Source organism: Haliotis asinina, chromosome 16 (assembly GCF_037392515.1).
Source record: "Haliotis asinina isolate JCU_RB_2024 chromosome 16, JCU_Hal_asi_v2, whole genome shotgun sequence".
Classification (NCBI taxonomy): domain Eukaryota; kingdom Metazoa; phylum Mollusca; class Gastropoda; order Lepetellida; family Haliotidae; genus Haliotis; species Haliotis asinina.
The window spans coordinates 33,055,388-33,075,146 of record NC_090295.1 but is presented as its reverse complement, the minus strand read 5'-3'; the positions used below and the strand labels follow the sequence as shown (position 1 = coordinate 33,075,146).

At 41.0% G+C, this 19,759-nt stretch overlaps 1 protein-coding gene across 3 annotated transcripts; it reads left to right on the top strand.

Annotated features, from left to right (window-relative positions):
* The first annotated feature begins 5,325 nt into the window (after positions 1-5,325).
* On the top strand, positions 5,326-17,083 carry LOC137268580 (tumor necrosis factor receptor superfamily member 25-like). Of its 3 annotated transcripts, XR_010955043.1 has the most exons (9): positions 5,326-6,182; positions 7,036-7,233; positions 8,558-8,912; positions 10,622-10,789; positions 11,363-11,537; positions 12,538-12,770; positions 13,587-13,673; positions 14,557-16,245; positions 16,351-17,083. XR_010955043.1 is itself a non-coding variant. In XM_067803155.1 (8 exons), exons 2-8 carry the CDS (start codon positions 7,045-7,047, stop codon positions 14,808-14,810), a joined length of 1,461 nt encoding a protein of 486 aa, XP_067659256.1. In that variant the 5' UTR covers positions 5,326-6,182; positions 7,036-7,044; the 3' UTR covers positions 14,811-17,083. The 3 variants fall into 3 exon arrangements, 2 of the variants coding, with proteins under 2 accessions (XP_067659256.1, XP_067659257.1); XM_067803155.1 differs by having other exon boundaries at positions 14,557-17,083; XM_067803156.1 differs by having other exon boundaries at positions 5,848-5,948; positions 14,557-17,083.
* The last annotated feature ends 2,676 nt before the right edge of the window (positions 17,084-19,759 follow it).

The following is a 19,759-nucleotide window of genomic DNA, read 5'->3' as shown; positions in this document are numbered from 1 at the left end:
GCGGCGTAAACGCATACTCACTCACGCTTTCACCGTTGGTTTATCAGCAGCATTGCTACAATACATTCTTTGATTCTCCTGATCGATAAACGTGAATGGAATAACATACATAATGATATAGTATAAAAATTTTCTTATCATGGCTTCATGCATGTCATATACACCACATGTCAAAGAATATGAATGATTGGTTTGGCATTTTGGGCTCGCTAATAATATCGATCCAAAAAGTCCTATAAACGGAATGAACACCGAAGTTCTTTAATTTATAGATTAGAACAAAATTTCCAGGATTAATGATCTTCTCGACATAAGGAAGTCTGGGGAACCACAACTGAATTTATTGTTGCAAACGGACTGAAAGTAAACCAAAGTACCACAGTGCCAACTCCTCACACCTTCACATTTTGTTGAGCCGATTACAAATGATCAGCTGGTGTCATATTTTGCATACAATGCGTGTTTCCTTTTTATTACACGGTGGAATATAACATAATATAATAATTTAATCCTTTGTTTGAGATGGGACACTGAAATTCTCGTGTGTTATCCAGTATTGATTTTCATCCACCAGTTCACATATTTTACGAACGCTTGTACAACGTTGTAAAAACTCCGTCCAGATGTCAAATGGAAAACATTCCAGTCACTTTCTTTTTGTTCTGACTTCTACAGCTGCTAGTTTCACAGAAATTTGGATATCTGTGAATAAAATTTCAACTGACAAAACACCAGATCGCATGGTCTACAACATCACCAGCCTGACGGGGAGCTTATCTATCAAAGGGAGACAACTGTTACAGGTAAACTACAAACCCAGCAGAATTATGAAAATAAATAATAATAATATCATTTCGGTTGATCAGCAACTTTCGGGGATCAATAATTGCCTCATTAAACTCCATAGAGTAGTGTGGGAACTACATTACCTACAGGTAAAACAGCGTATACGCCTGAAACAAACGCGATTTGCGTACGTGAATGACGCAGTCAGCACTCAAACATCACCCCTCGAAGTAACTTGCTAACCGGGTTGGCGATGAAAATAATCACGCTAACATTGTGGAGTGGTCTGCCCTGGTCACTCCCTGTGATCACTGTTACCGACTGAAATACAAGACGAGCTCCCGGAATGTGCTGGTTAACCATATACTACTGTTCCTTAAATGGCGAGGCCGCGGGTTTTGCGTAATTTCGGATCCCAACAGCATTCGTCGACGAAATCAACGCTTTCTTCAGCAAAGACTACACTTCTCGGATTTTACCTCCACTTTAGAGATTTCAACAGTCGTTGACAACCACAAAACGTTACGTATCCGTAATATACATAGGATCCGAAAATACACAACTAACCGATCCGAAAACTTGCGGATCCGAAATTACACCTGGATCCGAAGCAGCGTGTTACAGCGATCCCGAAATCCGCGTTTTCATTCATCGCTTCATATTTGTGTGGCACGCGTTCGCGTCTACTTCTGTGGTGGTGATGCATTACTTTCACGCGAGTACTGCATTTGAACTAGTTTGTCTACCTGTATTGTTCAGCCATGTCAGTCAGCATAATAACAGGTTGACCTATTTCCGGTGACATCTTGTGACGTCTTGTGACGTCTTGTTAAACACCCGGATCAAACTTTGCCTTCCCATACTTGCAATACGAGGCAGGCGATCGGGTGGGAGGGTGGGGGAATGTCAGTCTCACTGGCGCTGGTGATGCACTTGGTGTATCTAATTTCGTGGAGACGGGGTGTCAATCGCACGATTGATGGCCTTTCCAGACAACACCGCCATAAAGAGTTGGAATTACAATGCGACATCCAACCAAACATTTATGAAGTAGCATTATGAAGTAAATTACCATTCGCCGAGACACCATGTGCCAGAAATACAATACATTAAACACGTAAACGTTGTCGAGGTTTTTTTCATTATCCATTTTGTTGCGTTCAGCTAGCTGTAGAGTTCAAAAAATAACACTAAACTTAAACCAAATGTTCTGAGTCGGCACAAAGTCAGGGACTACGAGTCATCCGGCTTTAATATTTTCTACCAGAACATAAGACAGAACGTAAGTATTGTCTGTGTGGGTGTGTAAAGAAGCTGTAATGCAAACGACTTGTTTTCGGCCAAGGCGAACCACTCCCACATACAGTGTTGTGAAAATCGCCATCCATGAAAATTGTTTATCTTGCATTGTGTTGTGTCATCCTGGGTGGGATGGGTACTTTATTCAATAAGTTCGTGGGAGGTGCAGTCATACATGGTGGTGTGATAGCGTAATGGCTGAAAACTGCTGAAAACAACTCTATCCTATCCATGATGCAGTCTGTAGCTGTTGTAAAATCCACTCTGCTTTTAGCACAGATTTCTTGTGGGTGTGGAACGGGTTTTGCTGCTTCTATACAGGGATCAACAGTTGACTTCTCATGGACGCCAGCATCAAGTTACGTCACGGGATTATCAAGACAGTGACTTCTAAGGGGTCTAAGTTAACATCCAAGAGGGATGTTGTTGCACGCTGTGATACTCTGTGTATGGGATAAAAGCACGACTCCGAAGTTATGTTTGCGAGAGTAAGACTCGTGAGCCCGATGATCGGTGGCTGCTTACTTTCCACACCGTAACCGAGGATGAATGCGTTATTATACATATAAACTCGTCAGTAATGGATAATTAGATGATTATGATATGAGACTACATAAACAGTAACAATTATTATAAATAGATACTTCGACACATAGTTTGACATGAGATGCATGTGGATCGAGTTTCTTGTAAATAACTCTTCATCCAGTGATCCATTCGATCTTGGATGTTTTGTCAGACAACCTAATCACACTGTAAATCACCGATTTGTATGAATCAGTCTATGTAACTGTCAACAAAATAAACAGCAGAATGCTGACTGCTTGCAGAGGGAGGGAGCAATATTGACCTTGACCAGCAGGTTATTTACAAAAAAAAAAAAACAACCCGCGTCCACATGCATTTCATGCCAAACTATAGGACTTTCGTTGGCTCGGTGGTTTATAAGCCATGAGAACGAAAGTATGAGGAAAGGTGTACACATGAGAACGTCTTCACTGTCTTCTGCGATGAGGTGTTACGCTTGTAGTGTCTTTCCGAAGCAGACTGAAAGCCACTCGGAGCCACTTTAGTGCCTGCAGTTTTCCAGGGTTAACACAGACACTGTTGAGGTGCCTTTATGTTGTATTGCTAACTGCATGAGTACACGGTTCATCGTCGACTCTCAGGATGATCCAACCCTTATCGATTATTGTCACAAAGATTATGAATCAGGTCAATCCTCGATACCACGTAACTGGCCATGGCAGTGAGTGATTTGGTTACCGTATTCGTGTCACATTCCAGTAAAGAATGCTATACAGACTGGAGTCTACATTTCAACATTCGGGATTGTGCATTGGGTCCAATGTGTGCAGCAAATGTGTATTTCTGTCATTGCAACGAAAACAGTTTACATAATGATAGACCGCCTCCGTGGTGTAGTGGTTAGAGCGTCCACGCGGAGTGCGGAAGGTCTCGGGTTCGAACCCCCGTCTCGTCATATCAAAAACGATAAAATATGATACTTGGTGTTCGGCACTACTGGGCACCATAAATACTGGTCGGCTCGGCTTTTATCAGTATGATCCATGAAGGTCCCGGGGTAGAATAGGCCTTCAGCAAGCCATGTTTGCCACGAAAGGCGATCGGGTCGAGTGATTAGGCTCGCTGACCTTTTTGATACATGTCACTGGTTCCCAATTGCGCAGATAGATGCTCATGATGTTGATCACTGGATTGTGTGGTCCAGACTCGATTATTTACAGACCACCGCCATATAGCTGGAATAATGCTGAGTGCGGCGTAAAACTAACCTCACTCACTCAATCAATCACTCATAGTCAGTATGATGCGTCTGAGTGGGGTGTTCATGTTTAACTGCGGCATGGTATCTCGGTGACTTGGCACTGTTAAACCACCTTCAGTCTGGGCTAGCCACGTACACACTCGCATGCACATCGTCATATGAGCGAAATATTCTTAAGTGCAACGTTAAACCGAATTTGAACCCAACTTCAAAATAAAGACAGCTGTCAGATTACTGTTACGTGAGTGTGTACGAATCACAAAGAAATAGTGCCGAGATCATCTGTTCAAGCAAAGGTGAGCGAGTAAAAACAAATGCAATGGGAAAGCAAGTCAACTTGGCACAGTCCCTTTTGGGTTCGCCTTGGATATCAGCATTGCTTGGCTCTTTGATTTTGTAGCCATGATCAGATTAACGTTACAGCAATGACCTTCTGACCCCAGGAAACCACATGGTCCTGTCCCACCAGGCCAAACCCATACCCCAGGTCTGTCCATTAGTATGTGATACCAATTGTGAAACTGTAAATTATGACTCATTCATTCATTTACATACGGATAAAATATCAATACTAAAATTAAAAATGTCCCTGACTTATTTTGTCCAGTATATAAGACCTCGACACCTATCTGCAAATGAGTCGCCTTTTAACAGCTTGTTTGTGTTTGTACTAGAGCGCTACATACATTGTGTACATTATCTCATGACCCATATATTTTGTGTAGCTAAAGTACTACTGATGTGTATTGTTCGAATACAAGTGTTCTCCCTAGTACTAAATACTTCAGGGTATGTGTCTCTTTACGACTGAATGGTCTTCTGAAACCTCATCTTAAGAGGTGACTAACGGGATCGTGTGGTCCGGCTCGCGACTATAACGTACAGTAAGTGCCAATCTATACTTTAAGAGATTTGTTCAAAACACATGTCACCAAATAACAGATATTGTTCCATGATATTCTTTGGCCATGAAATATGTCCACTAATGTATATATTTAATTTTGAAAAGTCTGCAATATGACGTTTTTTTCAGGAATTAACAGTAATCAATGTAATGTACCAGTCCAAGGAACACGTATTGGACCAATTTATACTTTTTCCCAAGCGATATCACTGTTGATATTTCGGAACGTGAAAGAGCGGGAACATTGCGAAATAATGTCTCGGCATATCGACCTTGGTTATAATAGAAAATAATGTTTCAAGTAATGTTTCAAGGTGCGGCCGTCGTATTGTTCATGAGGTGGTTAAATGCAACAGGAAGTGTTACGTTCCAATAACAGCAATGGTAGTGCAGTTAGTGACAGCAAACATGGAAAACTCCGACATAACCAGTACGTCGTAAAACTGGCGCTGAGTCATTGCACCGCAATGGTTACTGCGTACGTGACTGTGACTTTGATTACGACCCATGACCTTCAACGTGATAACGACGCTCACGTCATCCCTCTGTCATACAACTGAAAATAATGATGCGAACACGTTTCATCTTCCAGTCTCATAATGCGTGAAGATCGGTGTCAGAACTGATCTTCAGTAACCCATGCTTGTTAGAACATGCGAGTAACCGGATCTGGTTGTCAGGCTCGCTAACTTGCTTTGAAATATGTCGCCGTATCCCAGTTGCGTGGATCGATGCTCATGCTGATGATCACTGGATTGTCTGGTCCTGACACGATTATTTACAGACTGCCGCCACATAGCTGGATTATTGTTGAGTGCGGAGCAAAACCAAACCCAATCAGTCTGGTTTCATGGATGATCTGACCTATTACATTAGAATACAAACATTATCTGTCTTCAGAACTACGTTTTTGAGAGCTCTTACAAGTATTCTTCAAGAAAGAAATTACTCTGTTACAATGACACGGTGAAACAGATCTTGATACAGTACGCACTGTCAATTCGTCTTCTAGCACGTTTTAAGAGGCACGTGTTTGATACGTAACTATTTAAGAAGTGTTGGAAGGGGTATCACTCCAACGGCTGGGCTATTCGTCACGCCTCGTTGGCATACCTTCCCATGTAACTAGTCGTGTGGGCAAGAGTATACGATATCAGGATTAGCGGAGAGGTAAGCACCTGTTGATCTCACTTCTGTGTACAGTTCATGAACCAGTTGAGAACAAAGCTCAGTTGAGATGATGTGAGCGCTCAAAGCGGTGTCTTTACTCAAGTCACATGTGACAGAATGCCCCAATTCAGTACAATGCGCAGGTATGCGGGATCATAAAGTATCGAATCATGAAGTGTGTCACAACATCAACGTTCACTGGGTGGGACTACGAATGTCCAGGATATCTACAAGGTACGTTTTGGTTTCAACAACTGCAGGGACTTTGAATAACACTTTAGTAGTTACACCAAATCAGGTTTTCTGGGTTGAACGAGCACTTTCTTTGTCAACTGTTGTCAAACAGATATGGCGTCTTTATTTTCAGTGGCGGCAGTCATGCAGTTACACAGTGTGGCCTTGAAAGTAAAATAGTCTGCTCATGTTACGTCGTGACTTAGCAATGTGCAGATATGTGTCACAGCTAGACGAGAAGTGGAACGACTGGAGAGCATAACACTGTACCTAAGGGATGTAAAATAATTTTAAGGGTGACTGTTAATGGGGAAACAACAATTGCGATTGTGACAGTCAATCGTGAGTTTTTATACTCCTTGGACTGTCCAATTTGAAGTCATCTCCCAAAATGAATGTATAGTTGTACACACAGATCTAGATGGTATATGAAGCAAAACAATTTGATAATAGCTGACAAGAAACTTGAAATCCGGTCCAAGTAAACGATCATATTTGTTAATGAGGTAATAGAGAGTATAAATCCATATCGAAAGTAAACGGATCTGGTGCATCGATAGGGTTTCCTTTCTACTATCCCTAAATGCAATCCAGTTGTTCTCTCTCCTTCTCTCTCATCCCTCGCCCTCTCTCCCAGATACACTCAGTGACACCTACGAGGTCGGTGTCATATCACGTAGATGTCATTTTGACCTTGCGCCAGTGCAACTGGTTATTATGCAGAGGTTATCATGCACAGACAAAATATGCAATTATATCTACCGTCCATGTTGAGTTAACAGAGCTATGATATACTCTTGTCACAGGTGGTCAGCGTACACTGTCACATTGAAATATCGTTCTCCGATTTCAGAATAGCTGAATGGATTCTGTGGGAACCAAAAACAACCACGCAACACATCAAGACACTCACAGATATACAGAATCGGGCACAACGTCGGGCACAACACTGATGTCGGTGTTGTGCCCCCGTCAAAGAACCAATTGTGCTGTCAGTATCTGCACTATCATCCTGTCAGTGTTGTCACAGACGGCGGCTAACACAGCTCCTGTGAGTATTGAAGTCAGACTGAGACAACGAGATAATCATAGAGGCTTAAGTTCCCTGAATATCCCGAATTACTTGAGGTGCATAATTAACTACTTAGCATCATGTATATGACGGTGCCATTATGTTTATGACGGAGGTACAAGAAACGTTCACATATTTTTGCAAACTCCTGGTGCTCTGTCCTCATGTTGCATTGTGACATTCAATGGATTGTCTTTTTCAGACTCGATTTGTTTGCAAACAACATTGTATAGGTGTAATACTGCTGAAACAAATGAATACTTGCAATATAGTCACATTGTTACAATCTTGAGACTTCCGCATTGGATATTGGGAGATATACGTCTTTACAAAGACTTGCGGAAGCAGATTTTAATGCGGTCACACGGTTACATGTGAACGTAGATCTCTTTCTAGTTACAATAACAAAAACTAGAGTGAGTGAGTGAGTTTACTGGTTTACGCCGTACATAATATTCCAGTTATATGAAAGCGGTCTGTATATGCTCGAGTCAGCATATGACTATCCAGGCATGAGCAGTGTGAGCATCGATCGATCTACGCAGATGGGATAAGATGACACGTATCGACCAAGTCACCCGATCCCCTCAGTCGTGTAACGGGTTGCTGAAAATCAGTTTTAACCCGAATGTTCACGAGTAGAATTATTAATAAATGGTGGGATATTTCTTTCTAGGAATGCAGATCCCTGAAGGTAGGGCAGTTATCCTGTCATACATCTCGGCAATGTATCCGTACATGTACCCTGTCATGTTGTACATAACATAACGGACCCTTGAGGGTCTGGGTTAGAATGTACCTTCAGTACCCTGTAGGTGTCGCGAGAGATGATCAGATGTATCAGGTGGGCAGGCATGATGTCCATCACCGGATCGTCTTGTCCAGTTATTTACACATCACCCTCAAACACTAAACAAACTACTGTACTGTTGTTTTAAGTGGGCTTTTTAAAAATTATACGTTCCCCCTGCTCCTGTCCGACTTTACCCCTGAAGATCCGACGTAGAGTATGTCTTCAGCAAACTATGCTTGCCACAAAAGGCGACTATGCTTGTCGTAAGAGGCGACTAATGGAATCGGGTGGTCAGGCTCGCTGACTTGACTGACATATGTCATCGGTTCCCATTAGCGCAGAAGGATGCTCAAACTGTTGATCACTGGATTGTCTGGTACAGACTCGAATACATATGTATTTACAGACAGCCGCCATATAGCTGGAATATTGCTGAGTAAGGTATGACACAAAAATCACCGCCTCATTCACTGCATCCCGACTGTGTATCTTTTCTCTTGCCTATTTCAGGATCCAGGAGGCGTGACGACATACACACACGGCGAGAACACATGTATCAAGTGTAAACCTGGGACCTTCCTCCACAAACACTGTTCGAGGAACTTCACATTCTCAGTGTGTCATCGATGTCCGCCTCAACACTTCCAGACACACCACACCCAGGCTACCCGGTGTGCACCCTGCCACGCCTATTGTCTCCATGACCAGAACATGGTGCAAGTCCAGGGGTGCTCTGCCACACATGATGTGTTGTGTGAGTGCCGAGAGGGATACTTCCAACAAACACGGGGCGTGGGGCACCCACAGATACGACACTGTTCCCCATACACGCCTTGTCAACCCGGCCAGGTTATAGTGAAAACCGGTGAGTGTTAAAGTGAGTAAGTGAGTTTAGTTTTACGCGGCTTATACATATATATCCCTGGCTAATCTCTGCCTCACATTATCCTTGTGTTACACGCCTTGTCCTGTCTGATACCTCAGGCCTAGTCATGCAATGTCGATGTCCTTTCTTGCTAACCTTGTCTTGTTTTATCCTAATGTTTTTCTTCATACAAACCATACTGTGTCATGTCATGCAATACTACCGTTTATTGTTTTATCCTTGACTCCTTTTATCTGATACATGTTATGCAATACATTGCCTAACTGTGTTGCCATACCAAATAGCATTCGTTCATAACAAAGTTCCCAGTTGCGTGGATTGATGTTCATACTATTGATCACTGCATTGTGTCCAGAATCTGTTACTTATAGAGCGCCTTCAAAAGACTGGAATATTATAAGGGTAACGTTACCGTTATTATAGCTAAAATGAATAGAATTTTTAATACAATAAGAATAAAAACAGCGGCATCGGTTTAGAAGCATTTACTGCCAACAACAAAGCGACGAAGGTCTCTGACACACATTTTGCAAATATAGAAACGTCATAGAACAACACAGATGACGTCACTATTGAGAGTGACGACATTCGACCTTGACCTTTGCTCATACTACCAGCCGCCATTGTTTTCAGTGATCAACAACGTTAGACTTCAAGTCGATATTTTCATTGCTGTATGTTGTCATTTATGGTACAATTGTTATGGTTGGCACAGGCAGGAAAGTGCATAATGGCACAAGCACATGTTACGAATGTGAGCCAGATGGTCAATAATGAACCCAAGTTCATTCGAGCCGTAGGTGATTATAAGGGTAACGCAGTTTTTCAGGGCATTATCATTTGCAGAAGCCCGAGGTCTTTCATTAACTGCCCGACGAAGGAGGGCAGTTGAAAAGACCGAGGGCTTCTGCAAATGATAATGCCCTGAAAAAATAGCGTTACCGTTATTATAGCTAAAATGAATAGAATTTTTTATAAAAGAATAATAAAAACAGCGGCATCGGTTTAGAAGCATTTACTGCCAACAACAAAACGACGGAGGTCACTGACACAGATTTTACAAATATAGTCACGTCATAGAACAACACAGATGACGTCATTATTGAAAGTGACGACATTCGACCTTGACCTTTGCTCATACTACCAGCCGCCATTGTTTTTAGTGATCAACAACGTTAGACTTCAAGTTCATCGCCGTATGTTGTCATTTATGGCATAATCGTTATGGATGGCACAAGCAGGAAAGTGCATAATGGCACAGGCACATGTGACGAAAGTGAGCCAGATATATGGTCAATAATGAACCCAAGTTCATTCGAGCCGTAGGTGATTGAACTTCAACAGCTGAGCTACTTATGACGTCACCTAACAACGGGCTTGATAATGGCCCGTCGTCAAGCATTTTGCGGGCGTTATCAAGTTACAGTGGACCGCTCATTTCTGATAACGAGCGGTCGTTTTCATGATAATTCTATCCATTTTAGCTATAATGCCCATTGAAGCGTTAAACAACAAACCATTACTATGCCCTGTCTTTCCGTCATATCTTCCTGTATTCTCATATGCTTTTCATCTCAGTTATGTTCTTTGTCTATATATCTTTGCCGCCTTCTTCGGGAAAATACTACAACTAGATTGTAACTCACGCACCACTGATTGTATGCTAATGTTCGGATCTTTGTATCCAGGGACTAAAGAGTCTGACCAGGAGTGTGGTCACTGCGCTTCCGGGTATTTTGTCGAGGGAGGTAACTGCAAACAGTGCTCGTTATGCGACGTAAACTCCACAGTTCTGAATCGCTGCACGCACACAACAGACACCGTATGTTCAGAACCCAATGCGGCACAAGCCGAAGGTATGTGACAATGTCACCTATGATTTGAACTTTGAGTACATGTTTATAAGAAACCACACACCAGCACTGCATATTTTGATGTTCTTAAACATTCATCTTTTCCATTGTACCTTGCTCACTGTACACAGAGACAATTTAACGAGTGGTTAATTCTCAATGGTTCGATATGCAGTAAACACCGGTTATGACGAACTCAGAGATGTTGATCTCTGGATTGTGTCCAGACTCGATTATTTGCAGAGACTATTTTCGTTCGTTATGAGTAGAGTTCGTTGCAGGACACACGCAAAAACAATTCGACATATCAGCAAGTTCGGTACAAACGTGTTGTATGTAAGTGTTCATTTTAACCATACTGTACTGTAAATATTTGCTGCGGGTATCACGATAGGTGTCCGGGATCATGTCTTTATTGTCGTTCACGTGGACAGGACGGATGTCACATGTGTCCAGGTGATTCAGACTGTTTATTTCAACTAAAAATACAAAGCACTCACTTCAGTTGTTATGAGTAACAGTGTGATGCCGCGTGAACAGAACCCTTTAAATGTGTTCTCGATTGTTCTGTTTCAGATGAAGATGGTATGCCTCCAGAGCAGTATGAACATCACAGGACGACCAATAATCTCTCAGTGATAATACCTATAGGCGTGCTTCTTTGTGTCTCCTTGAGCATACTGACAGCTTTGTGCTTCTTCTGTAAGAGACATTCAAGGAACATCTATCTCACCAAGGAAAAAAACAACAGGCACGTTATGGAGACAAAACAGTGTTTTATCATTATTGCACTTTACTTTGGTATATAACATATCTTATGTTTGAGATTACACTTTCTTTGTAAAGCATAATTTCTAGTACACTTTTAGCTGAGTCTAAATCAGAGATCCGAACCCACACCGTCAAAGTCATTGTGTGATCATTGCTTTAAGATGCCAAGTAGATATGTCTATATTCTTCCACTTTCTCTACTGCCACTATTTTACAGGAATATGTACTTCTAACATTTCACAATGCATATTGTTGATTCGTGTATACTGTCGGTACGATGTTTTAAAGTAGATATAGTATTACATACTTCAACTTTTTCACAATGCATTTTAATAGTAATGACGTGTATACAGCGTTGGAATTTATCGGCTGAATGGTGGCCCAGTTTCAAATATTTGCAGGCCCTTTTGGCCTTGAGTAAATTATCTGTCAATGTTTTAAAACAGAATCATTCCCATAATTTTTTTCTATTTTCGAAAACCACCCAGGATCCATCATGATACGATAACTTACAGCTCCACTTCCTAGTATTGCGCATTGCGCATTGCGCAGAGGAATGGCAACACCAGTCTTTACTAAAATACAAATTTCCCTCGGCGCCATAGTCTTTGCGAATTGATTTTGTAGAAACAGTGTGAAACTGTGTACAATGCAGTGTACTTTGCTTTTGTTGGTTTGACTTTGGCAAAATGGACCTGCAGATTTCATTCTGGGCATGTAGGTTTTAAAACATGCAGGCCCTGATAACCCGTTGACAAAATAAGTATTGTCAACACTGCGTGTATTCTGTCATTACGTTGTATTTATGTCGATATGGTATCATATACTTCACCCATTCCACATTGTTTTGTTCCGCTCAAATATGGACGTGATCTAAGTCCATACAGGCGGAACAGTCAGACGTGGTGACTGTTTTAGTGAACAGACAGATGAAATACTATGTTCCAGAATACCACGTTATCTTTATTTTGCAATTTCAGTGCAATGCCCTTGTTGTTGGTTTCACCAGCAGCAGGCCATTCTCAATCGGCAACGGCTCATTCTTCACAAGAACCGGCTCCTCCTTCACAAGAAACGGTTCCACCTCTGCCAGAAACTGCTCTGTTGCTGAACACAACACAAACGCACAGTACACGTGTAAGAAGACGATCATCATTAAATGTCCTTCCTCTGCAGACATCCCGGAGGCCAAGCGTCTATTTGGAACTAAAAGGTAACCAACACACAACATGTCGAATCACTGGTTTTAACGCTTTATATTTAAGTAAGACGTCTTTATGCAACAACGCATTAAGCTGTAAGTCATCCCCAATAGTCACTATCGATGTGGTATGGGTAATTAAAATATGGCGTGAAGTTCTTTGGGTCAGTCGTTCTTTGCGTCAGTGGTATCGCACTAATGACAGATACTAGTCTTTTGACAACTACTTAAGGAGCGAAGAATGGCGTTCAGCAAGTTTGACTGGACATCAAACTCAAATTTAACTCCTTGGTCCAAAGTTGATTGGGTTCTTTTTGGAGAAGACAAATGAACAAGATTATGCATCTGGCACAAAGGTTTGTCTGTCGTCGAAAATGTCCAGGTCTAATCATATTTTGGGTTTTTTTTCTTGGCCAAGAAGCTGTACTCATTAAAGGACCAAGTGACAAGAAACTATTTATGAATGGATTGTCCCTGAAAAGTGAGGTATGCTTGTATGTAGGTTTGAAGCCCAGGAGGAGAATCAACAGAATATTGTGCCTGAGATGATGCAGCTAAATATTGATGCATCACTGGTTTCATGGGTAGGTCTGTTCAGACGTGTGTGCGGTGGGGTAGCCCAGTGGTTGATCCACAATCCAGTGATCAATAGCATGGGCATCGGACTGAACACGTCATACGGGCTAAATACGGACAGGGCGAGACATTTCTCTGGGCTAGCATTTAACTGTTTACTGACAATATCTGATATTCCACTTGGATTTGTGTTGTTTTCTTCAATATTAACTACCACTCCATCACGACATTTGTATTTTGGACCTATTACAGATCCACCGTCATGGACTGGACCCATCTTCAAGATTCTATGTACCCACCTGACTGGAAATTGGAAAATGTTTATGCGAAACTTGCCAGGTTAGATCTACTTTTTCCAAATGAACGAACGAATGGTAATTACCTTGAATATGCATGCAGTATTTTTTACATTTTTCAGTTGTAGAATCCGTAAATTCTGTACTAGATGGCCACTGACACTAAACTAACAGCTAGTCTCTGAAATGAACATATATTTTACTGAAAAAACGTTCATAGTGAAAAAATAATAATAATTTATAATGAAATGGATCCCTGAGACTTTCTTCATTTCCTGAAGCTAAGGAAATCTTGACTTGCCACATTTTCTAGACTTGCGTGGACTTTCTTGGATACATATACTTCAGGGTTTGTACGACAGACTACACTGACACGTGGATTTGTCGCTATGAGAACTAACTTTATTGCTATCGAAAGTCGTAACAGTTCGTGAAAACTGAATTAACTCAAATGCTTTCGTAACAAATGTGATATTCGGACATCTGAGTAAAAATATCAAACACGGAAATATTTCTTTATCAATGCAAATGGAAACGAAAGGCATTACATTTATCGAACAAGACTACCGCATGAGGGGAATAACTGTTTTTCTGGTCAAGGTTTTGGGTTCTCATAGCAGAAATGAATTTCTTCTATATTTCCCTTTAACGTCCTGAAAATGGTGTAAATAATAAAATCAGTTTTCTGTATCATACACTAAGCCTACAAAAGCATACTTCACGTATATTCATTCCGCTAGATAGGTCATTTGTTGAAGACTGACCTGTTTGATTGAGGTTAGCTAGTGCGCTTATATTCTATCCCTTTTTATATTTAAGAAAAAACCGTACGTGGTGGCCAATTTCAGGGTGTTATTGAGTATTTGAAGCACGAGAATTCATACAGAACCGACGGCGTTATTGTTCTTTATTTTCTTATTTTTAAGGGGACGAAGACTATAAATCTTCTATTGACGCGCGATGTGAGCAGATTTGTGACGAGGTCAGAAACAACGTTCCGGAACAGATCTACACTGCTCTCAGAGAATGGACACAAGCAAATGTGTACCCAGATGTATCTGTGGAGAGCATTTTAACTTCATTGGAGACAATTCGAGACGCTGAGGATTTGAGGAAAAGGGTCTCAGATGTAGCTCTGAAGCTGAACGAAAACTACTCCAAAGAATGCAAAGCTGAATAGACCGTTAAAGTATATTTTATGCACAAAAGTCATTATAATGATTCATATCTGGTCAATGATCGCCGCACGCTTGTAATTATAATGGCCTTTGATCCTTCATTCACTCATGATGCCATAATATTCCTTACCAAACAGGCAAGATACATAGCCCTAACTATTTCAATAATCAATAGTTTGGTGGAGATTTACCTTTCCAAACATTAGTGTAACACTCTAGTAATGCAGATCCCGTCAAGGATCATACGTGCACTAAGGCTGACTACCTGGACGTTCATGCTGCTGTTGTAATTCAAAGTTTGATAGGTGCAGTTATAGCTCAGGGCTTCCTTTCACAAAGCACTAAGGTGATCGTAAGCCACTAGTGCAATGTGAACGAATGGGAATAAGGGTAAGTTTATATATGATGCTTCGTGAAAGGAGCACTTGGGCCCCGTTCTCGTAGCGCTACGGCAGTCGTAGCCTATGTTAAAATATAGGCGTTACGATCATACTTAGCGATACGATCGTTTTGTGCAAACGATCTATCTGGGGATCTTACTAGGAACTAAAACTGTAAATGCATAGTGACACGTTGTTATTAGTACCTCTACCATTTTCAAACTACATCACAATCTTCTTTGAGTGCCATTACAGTCGATACATCCTATCCAGATATTGTTCACCATGACTTTCTAATATTCATTATGTATAGTGTGCCCCATTTACTTAGTGTTTACATGATGAACACCGGCGGAGTATTCATTCACCAAATATTGATGGTTGAAATGTGTTGTTTTGATGCTCATGATGCGCTCCCAGGAAAGGATATCGGAAGGCAGGATAGAAGAGCGTTAGACTAACAGTTGACTGTTTCACGTGTGCCTCATTTATAGACACGTGTTTTCAATGTGCCCACATCACATGCGAGTGTGTATCTGTGTAGGTGTGAAGCCACATTTAAATCCACGTCATATGGGAATGTGTATATGTACATATGGAGCATGGAGAGTGAGAGAGTCAGTGAGTGAGTGAGTTTAGTTCTACGCCACTTTGAGCAATATTACAGCAATTTCTGGGGACACCACACACAGACTTCACACATTGTACCCATGTAGAGAATTGAACCCGGGTGTTCAGCGTGACAAGCAAACGGTTTAACCACTAGACTACCCAAAACCCCGCCACGTGTAGCTGTCGAATCACAAAACATTAAGTACTGATTGGGCGATGACAATCACATCATAAGCTTTTGTTTATGAATTACCTCCAGTTGTACATGGCACTAGGTGTTCGGTATCCTGACATACCCATGACTCCAGTCACAAAAGACACGCCAAGACTATATTTGCAATAGTGTGGTTTTTTTCACTCAGTGACAGATTATCCTCAAGTTCCAACGTCCCCGTACTTAGTTACATGGATTACCTAATGGATTATGCATATTACAATTAATTATGTACGCTTGTCGAATTGGATGAATCGAAGGGACACAACCCTCTCCACATTCATAAGAAATCTTTAGTGTTTATGCGTGTATTAGGGTATCCAGCCCATATAACAGTGATCTATCTATCTATCTATCTATCTATCTATCTATCTATCTATCATGTGTGTGTGTGTGTGTGTGTGTGTGTGTGTGTGAGTGTGGACCAGGAAACAATACTGATATTGTGATATTCATAATATACACTAATACACTATAACGTTTATACAATATAAACAATACATCATGAATACAAGAACATGGATATACCTACAGTGCTTTCCAGTTAAACTTACACACGTTGATAATGTATGCAATATACCAAATGCCGTCATAAATTATGATGATAATTACACATTATTTTGTTCTAAACACTGATATCTAAGAAAGGATTCGAATATATAATTTCACCCAGGTTCCAAGCTAGCATGTTATCATTGCAATTTTGATGTTTATAGACATATTGAGAAACCTATATTCGTTAAGGTATCTTCCTCTGTAGTTATCATACAATGGACAGCTTAATACAAAACAGCGTTATCAAGAGAGATAAGCATTTCACAGTTTTGTTTCAAATATCTGTCGTCTGGCACATACAGTAATTTCAATCAAAACTTGCTATATTTTATGAAAATACTGCTGAAGGCTATGGCCCAAGTTCACCCCAAAAGATCATTGTACAAGTGTGACTATATCGAGACCACATATTGTTTCAGCAGTAATGTTTCAGCTATGTCGCCACAACTGTACTTGGTTTTATTGTATTCCAAGCAAAATAAACGTAACTTCAGTCCATACCTTCGCCTAGATACTACGGTTTTGATTCATTCAGGATGTACAAGTGGGTAAAGGCCCCTGTAATTGTCATGCTTGCCATGAAAGGCGACTATGCTTGTCGTAATAGGGGACTAACGGGATAGTGTGCTCAGGCTCGCTGACATGGTTGGCACATGTCATCGGTTCCAAGTTGTGCAGGTCGATGCTCATGCTTTTGACCACTGGATTGTCTGGTTCAGACTCGATTATTTACAGACCGCTGCCATATAGCTGGAATATTGCTGAGTGCGGCATAAAACTCAACCCACTCACTCAGTCCCTATAATTGATCATTATCCCCACAAATGCACCGTCACTTCATTGGCCATAGGATGCGTGTGGGTTACAAATGGATACTTCATTCTGTTGTTTCATTCTACGGCGATGAAAGAGTTCACGGTGTATCCGATACTTTAAATAACATTTTCTCTACATATTATTCATGATCGGTAGATCCCAAACTCACCATCACAGTTTTATTACAGAGCAACCACGATGGGATTGCAGGTATTTGAATATTTAAGTATTTGGCGAGAGGGCGCAGGGTTTTATGCCGCTTTAGCAATATGTTCCAGCAACATTACAACTGAGGACATCAGAAAAGGGCTCTACACATTGTACCCATATGGAGAATAGAACCCGGCCCTTCGGCGTGGCGAGCAAACACTTCAACCATTAGACTATTCTAACCGCCCCTAAAGAATTTAGGGTAGACGAAGACTGGATACATGTACCATAAATACCACTTACATAAACAGTAATTTCCCTGTTGTCTGGCTACACCATGTAGAGCTGATTCGTATTTCACACTGGGTTCACGAGACTAGCATACGAAAATACTTTATTTTCACTTTAATACCTAACATTGCAAGATCTACAGCTGAAATCATAAATCATCATGTTTTGTAATGTTTTCATAAATATGGTTTATCATCTCGTAGCCGCTGATCAGAATCAATATGATATAATATAATTTTTTGTCTGCACACAATACATGAAAGAGCTGCCAATCGCACGTTAGAACATCGCAGGATCGCTCGATCTATATTACCAGGAATATCGCTTAGCTCACACACGTTTTAATAGGTGACGTCATGCAGAATAGAACGTTTCCTGGGCTTAAAGAAAACGATCGATTTTGAATGAATGAGTGGGTGTCAATGAATGAGTGGGTGTCAATGAATGAGTGGGTGTCAATGAATGAGTGGGTGTCAATGAATGAGTGGGTGTCAATGAATGAGAGCAAAAGTGTTTCATTCTGATTCGTCAGTGAACGTTATGCAGAACAACTTTAGACTTTAAGTCTACATTAAACATCCCATTTACTCTAGGGCTGCAAAGACAAAAACCACTCATTGGCATCGTTGTAAATAAAACCCCGTCATTAAAACTACTCATGTTGATCTTTAATTACCTTAAATCGACTTTTCTGACAACAGTGCACAATTCTCAGCCGCAAATGGCCCACTTAAAAAAAACAGAATTACTTTCTTCTGACAGTAACATATGAATTTGATTGGTGTACCATGGGATTTTGCATGACATTGCTTGTAACGTATAACAATTTCACTCTTGGAAGCAAGGCGGGGGGGTCAATGTAATATTACTTACACTACTATTGTCACTTCGACCACAACCTCGCTTCCGGGGAAGAAATCGTTATGTTCATGCAAAATCCTTTTGATCAGCAATGAGTAGTAAGTAGTCTTGATTTTATAACTCGATGAAAACAAATCTCAATAGCATTTTCTATCCCAGCAACACAATTTGACATGTCTTTGTTCATGTCGAGAAATCAGCTTCCTACACTTTTTCTATACAACTAACTGAAATTTGTTCCTCCTATGATGTCACTGCAGTTTCGTAACCAGCCTGTAGTTTCGTTGGTGGGAGGGACTGAAACAGACGGTTCTTCTGGCAACTTGTAACCACTCGGTATGAATTAACCACAAGGTTTTATTTAATGAGTTTTGCGTTCCGCTTAGGACTAACCATAAGTCTTTCATATGTAATGGTTAAAAGAGTACAAAAGAGTTTTTTCGTTCTTTAAGTCTGTGATAAGGTATCGGAGTTACGGGCACCTTAGCGCTGAGATCGCTTTATACAACGGCAGCCAGGTTGCCAACAATACATTGTTATTCCCCTATTGTTAACGCATGACTTTTCCAGCTGCTGAATGCTACTCTTATACACTGCAGTCTCATGAATGGCGTCTTTTACAAATCCAGCCTCATGACCTGATAGCGCCAACCCACAGCGACACTAACATGTATAAGATACCAGACGTAAACACGATATACTGACTCCTAATCTGTCTCCCAGTCCCTGAACCACATCATTGTGCCTACTGCCCAGCCTTCCATATAACACGACAGCCCTAAATGGAGCAAGTCGAGATTTCCTCAAGTCTCTGAATCTCGGGTCTCCCTGGGGCTCCTATTGAGTTAAAATGTGTTTGTGTGTTACCATCAGAATTATGTATATTCAGAGACAAAGCGTTAGTCGAAGAGACTCCGAGCCGACCAGCCTGTGTTATACCCACTGGTGGGTTAGTGAGGGAGTTTTTTTGAATTGCCGGTATGAACAGTCAGCATTTTATTTATATTATCCCACTAAATGTTGGAGAACGACCCGAAATGCCTTAAATATCTACAAGTTAGGTTACAGCTCG

Bases quoted from the DNA above. Each gene is read 5' to 3' on its own strand.
- LOC137268580 (XM_067803155.1), top strand. From the start codon at position 7,045: ATGGATTCTGTGGGAACCAAAAACAACCACGCAACACATCAAGACACT. The intron at 7,234-8,557 runs GTGAGTATTGAA...TGCCTATTTCAG, and splicing joins CGGCGGCTAACACAGCTCCT to GATCCAGGAGGCGTGACGAC. The intron at 10,790-11,362 runs GTATGTGACAAT...GTTCTGTTTCAG, and splicing joins CAATGCGGCACAAGCCGAAG to ATGAAGATGGTATGCCTCCA.